The sequence below is a fragment of the Vigna umbellata genome, chromosome 5 (assembly GCF_029865625.1).
Source record: "Vigna umbellata cultivar VRB3 chromosome 5, Vumbellata_1.0, whole genome shotgun sequence".
Lineage (NCBI taxonomy): Eukaryota > Viridiplantae > Streptophyta > Magnoliopsida > Fabales > Fabaceae > Vigna > Vigna umbellata.
Window position 1 is genome coordinate 60,977,445 of NC_142169.1, and position 8,193 is coordinate 60,985,637.

Genomic DNA, 8,193 nt, shown 5'->3' on the forward strand with positions numbered 1-8,193 from the left:
TTATATGCTGAGTGTATGAATGGTCTGTGACGTTGTACGTGGATGATTTTGATATTTGAATGTTAGTATATGATGTTGATTAAAAGCATGAGAAGTATGGAAAAATACTATGTTAAGATTGATTTAATGCATGAAAGTTTATACTGGAAAATGAGTTACTGTAAAAGAAGAATTATATGAAAAGTGCATGAATTTGAACGTTCGTATTGATACGGTCATTGACCGTTCGGTATTATCAGTAAATTCTTGTATTAGTCGGACCCTTTCATTTGGAAAGGACTCCCTTTGAGAACGAACGCCCTCTAATATATTTTTACGTTGTGCTTTCGGCCAGACGTAAACATCACGAGTGTTGTGTGAGAATTGAGAATTTTGATAATATCCCCGTGAACTTTTAGTCAAATTATTGAAACATAAACTTTAAATATCTCATCTTATATAAATCCCAATTTCTATGATTTTGAATTCAGCCAAGAGTCTCGATCTAAAAACGTACGTCCTAAGTGGCGTTCGGTCTTAGACCGAACGTTCGTTCAAAAAGGCAAACGATTAGTAGCGCTCTTTCTTTTGTCGAGCGTTCGTCTTTGGTGGCGTTCGACCTTATGTCGAACGTCCGTTCTTGATAGCGTTCGTTCTTATGTCGAGCGTTCGCCTGTGGTAGCGTTCGACCTTATGTCGAGCGTCCGTTCGTGATAGCGCTCGTTCTTTTGTCGAGCGTTTGTATTTGATAGTGTTCGACCCTTGTCGAGCGTACATCCTTAATAGCGTTCGTCTTCTGTCGAGCGTTGGTCTTTAAATAGCGTTCGTTCTGATCTTAAATAGCGTTCGTCCAAACAGTGAAATAACGTTCGTCTTTTTATGGAAGTGTAATTAAGAATGAAAATGTGATGTTGAGGGAAGTATAAATTGTGCGAACCATATATGATATGATATTATGATTTTGGAATTTGAACGAGCGTTCCAGGGTGGAACGACTCTTGACTGGATATTGATATTTGTAGTATGAACGTGGTAAGCTTAGATGGTGATCCATCCTGATATTCCGTGAGTGCTCGTTCTCAAGTAGAGAGGAGTAGGTCATGCGTGGGAATGGCAGGAGGTCTAGACCATAACTGTAACTTGGCAAAAAGACTAACCTCAGGTGGATACTGATGAGCATTCCAGTTACCCCACCTGAGTGCATGGACGCCTTAGCTACACAGGTTTCATACAGTCCGGACAGTCTGTCTAGTATCAGGAAGTTTGATTTGAGTTAATGTATGTATTGGATGCATGTGTTGTGATGTATTTGATATGATTGATAAGTATAAATTGTATGTTTGACTTGAATTAAATTCAATAAGCTTACCCTTGCATTTCCTTCGTGTTGTCTTGTCTATGTATATCCGTCTTGTCAAATGCAATGATCATCCGTGTGGATGTGAGCAGAGGGAGATGCGTCTCTGGAGCAAACTCTTGAAGAGGAACTCGTTACTGAAGAAAATTTAGTAGAAGTTGAGGTGAAGGCCGAACAGTGAGGCGTTCGGTTATTTAGTTAGTTTGATTAGAGTAGCGAGCGTCTGTGAGCGAGCGCTCTTTTGTTGCTGTATATATATATTGGAACGTTCGGTCAATTCTTGTAAACCGTTCGTCCTCCTTGTTTTGTAAACGCTCGTTGTTTTAAATGAAAGGCCGTTAGGCCATTTATTCAATCTGCTTACTGTATTATTAAACTGTTTTGCCATATTGATTAATGTGATTATTCTAAGTATATAGTTGATGACTGTATATTTCTGGGATGTTACATTAAATTATTTATTTTTACTGGTTTAAGATATCTTATAATAATATAGATAAGATTACAATGGATACTATGAAATCTTTCGAATATGTTGTTCTAGTAATTAATTTTGTGGCAGATCATAATGACATTTATTATTACACGTAAAGGTGTGTGAGCAAAGCAAGGTAGTCTCGGTTCGGTTCATGTATAGCTGCGTGGGTCCCACAGACTCTCTCTCACTCTCGCTTCCTGTGCTCACAAGCAGGTTCTTCCCTTCCAAGTTCAAACCAAAATATTCATTCTTTCTTTGTTCTTGCTAATTCCCCGAAAGCACAACAATTATTTATTCTTTATCTTCTCGATTTCTGGCTAAAAATTGTTAGGGTTTTGGGAAGTTAAGCTTAGTTTAAATCTGTTGTAATGTGTGTGCCAATTGTGATGTTAATTTGAGCTGTTGGTTAACTCTGGGGAATGGTTTAGAAAAGGAAAAAAGTAGCACTAGTTTTTCGTTGCCATGGAAAAAGGGCTGCTTCTTTTGTTGTTGCTGCTGTTGTTCATGGTGCTTTCTGCCTTTGCCATGGATGTGGAATATTCACAGTGCAATTGTGATGAGGAAGGGTTTTGGAGCATCCACAACGTCCTGGTTTGCCAGAAAGTGAGCGACTTTTTCATCGCCATTGCATATTTTTCCATTCCCCTTGAGCTCCTTTACTTTGTCAGTCGCTCCAATGTACCCTTTAAATTGGTCTTCCTTCAATTCATTGCGTTCATAGTTCTCTGTGGATTGACCCATTTACTTAATGCCTATACTTACTACGGCCCCCACTCGTTCCGGTTGTTTCTTTCCCTCACTGTTGCTAAGTTCCTCACTGCTCTTGTCTCCTGTGCCACTGCCATTTCCTTTCCCACCCTCATACCTCTTCTGCTGAAAATCAAAGTCAGGGAACTCTTCTTGAGGCAGAATGTGTTGGAATTGGGCCAGGAGGTTGGGATTATGAAGAAACAGGAGGAAGCTAGTTGGCATGTTAGGATGCTCACCTGTGAGATTAGGAAGTCTCTGGATAAGCATACCATCTTGTATACCACACTTGTTGAGCTTTCCAAGGCCTTGGATTTGCACAATTGTGCAGTTTGGATGCCTGATGATGATAGGAAGGAAATGCTCTTGACACATGAGTTGAAACCAAACTCAGCAAGTAGTTTTCACAATTCTATTCCTATTAGTGATCCGGATGTGTTGGACATAAAGAAGAGCAATGGCGTTTGGATTTTGAGGCCTGATTCGAAACTAGGAGCTGCAAGTAGTGGTGGTGGATCTGGGGATTCAGGTGCCGTGGCAGCCATTCGCATGCCCATACTTCATGTTTCCAATTTCAAAGGAGGAACACCAGAGTTAGTTGAAACGGCTTATGCCATACTGGTTTTGGTTCTTCCATATTCAAACTCCAGGACTTGGACCTCCCATGAAATGGAGATAGTGGAAGTGGTTGCTGATCAGGTTGCTGTGGCCTTGTCTCACGCGTCTGTTCTTGAAGAGTCTCAGCTTATGAGCCAGAAACTTGCAGAGCAAAACCGGGCATTACAACAGGCTCAGAAGAATGCAATGATGGCCAGGAAGGCTAGGAGTTCGTTTGAGAAAGTTATGAGTCATGCAATGCGGAGGCCAATGCATTCAATCCTGGGCTTGCTTTCAATGTTTCAAGAGGATAATATAAGGCCAGAACAGAAGATTGTTATTGACTCAATTTTCAAAGTTAGCAATGCCCTATCACGATTGATTAACGATGTGATGGAGATCTCTGCAAATGACAATGGGACCTTCCAGTTGGAGATGAAACCTTTCAATCTGCATTCAATGATGAGGGAAGTTTCTTGCACTACCAAGTGTTTGTGTATATATAAAGGCTTTGGTCTTGAAGTTGATGTAGACAAGTCTTTGCCTGATCTGGTTATTGGTGATGAGGCAAGGTCTTTCCAAGTAATTTTACATATGATTGGCTATTTATTGAACATATATGACAGGGGGACTCTCGTATTTCAAGTTTATCTTGAAAGTGATAGTGGAGATAAAGATGATAAAAATATTGGAAAATGGAGATCAAGCATGCAAAATGCTTATGTACATATAAGATTTAGTTTTCATATAAATGGTATCAGTTCCCAGGCAGATGAAACATTTTCAACAACAAATTGTAATGTTAAAGGGCACTTCAACAATGAATCTAAGGAAGTCCTCAGCTTCAGCATGTGCAAAACACTGGTGCAGGTAGGTGCATCATTCTCTTCAGAAAATTTCAATATCACTTTCTGTCAGTGATTTGTAGTTATATGAATTATTCCTACATTTATGTTTTTACTGTTTATTAAAGAGCTCTATTTCCCCCCCTTTTGAGAAATTTTGTGCTGCTCCATTAATTTTCTGAATTGTGTTGGCTGTAAACCTCAGCATCACATTTTATGCTTAGAAGATGATTTTAGGGTTGAACCCTCAATGTTTTGAGTTGGTGACTGATGCATTGAGGAGTTGATATCGAGAACATATGATGAATTAAAATTAGACTTTTTAAGTGTGAGAGGTCATTTTTAGGAATAAGAAATAGCCTTCACATACAAAGCTCCTATTTGGTCTAGTTTCAAGCATCATAGGATTTGGGGAAAAATATTGAAATAACAAAAAGGACTAAGAAGGTCTGCTTTTTTCTACTGTGGGATCTATTTGTTCTATAATTTTAACGTGAAAGAGACTAGAATTTCCCCCATTCCTCAGTTTTATTATGAGAACAATAAACACTAAATATATTCAAAACAATAAGCGCTTCATGCATTTTGTTTTGTCCTTGCCTGCCAGCTTGACTGTGGGTTGGTTGAGCAGCTTTCAGCGGTAAACCGACTGAAGTAGGTTTAGTTTTAATGTGCTGTGATTGTTTTCTGTAATTCTGACAGTTGATACAATATGGAATCATATGCAGATGATGCAAGGTAATATTTGGATATCAACTAACACTATGGGTTTGACACAAGGAATGACGCTTCTGCTCAAGTTTCAGTCAGGATCATCACATGGAAGATTCATTCTTGCTCCTAAAGATTTCTCAAACTCCCAGTTTAAAGGGCTTAAGATTGTGTTAGCTGATGATGATGATGTAAACAGGACCGTGACCAAGAAGCTTCTTGAGAAACTGGGGTGTCAAGTAACTGCTGTTTCATCAGGATTTGAATGTCTTGGTGCTATCAGTGCCTCTGGTAACTTGTTCAAAATTATTCTGTTAGATCTTCACATGCCTGAAATGGATGGTTTTGAAGTTGCAAAAAGGATTAGGAAATTACAAAGCCATAATTGGCCCTTGATCATAGCTTTTACTGCTAGTGCAGAAGAGCACATCAAGGAGAGATGCCTACAGGTGGGAATGAATGGATTCATTCGAAAACCTATCCTCCTCCATGAGATTGCAGATGAACTTAGAGCTGTCCTACAACGTACAGGTGAAAATTTGTGAAAACAATCCTAAATGCATCAACTTTTTAGGTTCCTCAAAATTCATGACTTTTGACATGAACCTGGAGTTCTTAAACTAAATATAGTAGATACTACATCCATTTTACTAACCATTTTACTGATTAATCTTTATTCCCAAAAATGAATTATGGCTTTCAAACAATGTGTATAGAACTGCTACCCATCATCAGAAAGGACGATGCAAAACCCTGAAAGTGCCTATGGTTTTATGCATTTGTTTATGAAAAGATGGAAGAATGTGACATATTAGTGCTTTTCTGGCATACTATGTCGCGCAATTGAGAACATGTTTTGTGATATTAGTTATTCAATGAAGATGCACAAATTGATAGTGTTTAAACATTCGAGACCAGCACATGTATAGTTCTTGCTAGTTGATTATATTTGATGATCATGTGCAATTGATATTTTAAGCATAGAAGGCTTTTGAAATTTTTGTATGAAATCAAGAAAAAAGAACTTGTACAATTGAAAATTAAATAAAAAAAAAATCTTCATAATCAACTTTTAATTTGACATGTTACATTAAAATTCTATTTTCTGTACTTAAATATTACTAATATGAAAACTTCATTCTATTTTTCTTTTGTTTTAAAATTCATATTATTTAAGTGTAGAAGTTTGAATTTTAATGTAAAATTCAATTTATATTGTACTGTTAACTCGTCTGATTTATAATATTATTTAACATAAAAATGAATGAAATTAATGTTTAAAATCAATTTTTAAGATTATCCTTATTTAGTTCTTGTTATTGTCTCTCACTTATATAATTTATTTGAGATTTGATTTACTTTGATGTATTTATTATTTTTATACGTTGACATTTATAAGAAACTATTCTAGAAATATGCTTATAAAAAATACCATAAAATTTATATATGCTTATAAAAATACCATAACTAGTTTGATCAATTTTCTTGTAAGTGAGAAAAAATAATCAAATAATTTAAAATAATAAGATGATGTAAGATGAAATTATTAAATAAGTAATTAGACTAATATAATTAATAATAATATGAGAATATAAATATTTAAGGAATACAATGAATCAACACTTTAAAATATGATTAATTGAAAATGGTTTAATATAATACAATTTTATGTACTTAAATTGTATAAAATTATAAATTTATATTAGATTGTATAAAATTGTTATATAAATTACAAAATGATATGTTACAAACTTGCATCAAATTTTAAATTTTTATTATTTAAACAGTTTGTATATGGTAAATGTTGGAAGTTTATGTTTTGTGATAAGTATTTAACTGGCAGTGCTTTGTAAAAAAAAAAAAATGTGATAATCAAAGTATGTCATTGTTGATTGATTAACTTTTAAAATTTAATTTATATATTAGTGTAGTTTAAACCATCTTGTTTTCATATTATTTTCATAGAGCTTGATCTGACGTCTAATAATTCATAATTTCTGACTCAATTTACTGGTTAAATGATGTTTTTAAAATTCCTATGTTTTTTTAGTTTTTCTTATTAAATAATATTAGGATAAGTAAAATTAACTAAACCATGTTATTTAAAGTTTGGAACGAGAATATTTATAGGTAATTGATCTTCACTAATAATATTAAATAATTCAAATAGTTGTCTAAGGCAAAGAATTAAACCTAATAAAGTAAGTAAACAAAAGAAAGAAATGAAAATATATTAAAAAAAATCGATAAGAAAAAAGGTTAAAAAATTTAGAAGATCTTAAATCAACATGAGGAAGTCCTCAATCGTTCTTTTTCTTGTTTTATAATATTCCTAATTTTATTTGTTAACATCTCAACATCTAACAGGGAACAACAATTTTAGAAGCAATATACCAAACTTTATAATTTATAATACAAGTTATAAACTGGTAAAACCATTATCATTCTGAATATCAACTTCATGAGAAATCGGCTTAAACTTTTTTGAATTGAGAACAACAAAGATACTTCAAAAACATGTATATATTAATGATTTACATTTTGGAACTTTTTATGCCATCTAATATTTTTTTAGAATTATCAAATGTTAATATTAATATTTGATAATTTAACAATTACTAATAATTTTCATAAAGTCTAATTATGAAAATTTTGATTCTTTAAATATTTATTATGAAAATAAATATTGGACATGATCGGAGTTAAATTGTCTTATTCAAACCAAAAAATTGAATTGATTTATTTAAAAAAAAATTAACATTTTCTAAAATTTTAAAATTCATCTTAACATAATTAAGAGTGATTAATACAATGACACAAAATATAGTTGAGGAGTTGAAGATCTTCATACCTAAATTTACATTAATTGGACACTTTTAAATCAGCATATCGCATTATTAAAATTTCTAGAGTATAAATTTGAATTTTATTGTAGCATATCAAATTAAAAGTTGATTAAAATTTTATCTGTACAATTTACTCTTAAATACATAAATCAAGTTGTGGATGGCTCATGAGTATACAGAACAAACCCCCTTATACCAAAACCTCACAATCTTAAATCAGAGAAATAATGTTTAACGTTTTTCTAAAGTGTAATGACTATTAATATTTATGAAACTAATAAATATGATAAAAAAATTAAAATATGATGAACATTAAAAATATAATTACAAAAATGTTAGTTATTATCAAGTGACATAGACAAAATCCACCAACCAAGAAATCTAAAATTCAATTAACAAAAAGCTTTTCTAATTTGTATGCGTTCATTTGATCAAATGAGCAGTCAGAAGATACCACCCCAATTTTAAATATCGTATTAATTTCTATAAGTTTATTGAATAACTAATATTACAACAATACATTAACAAACAACATAAGCTAAAATTAGTCTAATGTATAGTTTTTCCACATTCATCCATCTTTTCATATTATATATATATATATATATATACACACACACACACGCAAGAAAG

The 8,193-nt window shown here is 33.1% G+C and overlaps 1 protein-coding gene across 1 annotated transcript; it reads left to right on the forward strand.

The window, feature by feature from the left end:
* Positions 1–2,033: 2,033 nt before the first annotated feature.
* On the forward strand, positions 2,034–5,619 carry LOC124837853 (protein EIN4-like). The gene is made up of 2 exons (XM_047313310.2): positions 2,034–4,028; positions 4,732–5,619. Exons 1-2 carry the CDS (start codon positions 2,277–2,279, stop codon positions 5,257–5,259), a joined length of 2,280 nt encoding a protein of 759 aa, XP_047169266.1. The 5' UTR covers positions 2,034–2,276; the 3' UTR covers positions 5,260–5,619.
* Positions 5,620–8,193: the final 2,574 nt, after the last annotated feature.

What these genes read in the sequence shown, in the direction of transcription:
- LOC124837853 (XM_047313310.2), top strand. Translation starts at nt 2,277, where the DNA reads ATGGAAAAAGGGCTGCTTCTTTTGTTGTTGCTGCTGTTGTTCATGGTG. An exon ending in TGTGCAAAACACTGGTGCAG is followed by an intron (nt 4,029 to 4,731) that starts GTAGGTGCATCA and finishes AATCATATGCAG; the next exon opens with ATGATGCAAGGTAATATTTG.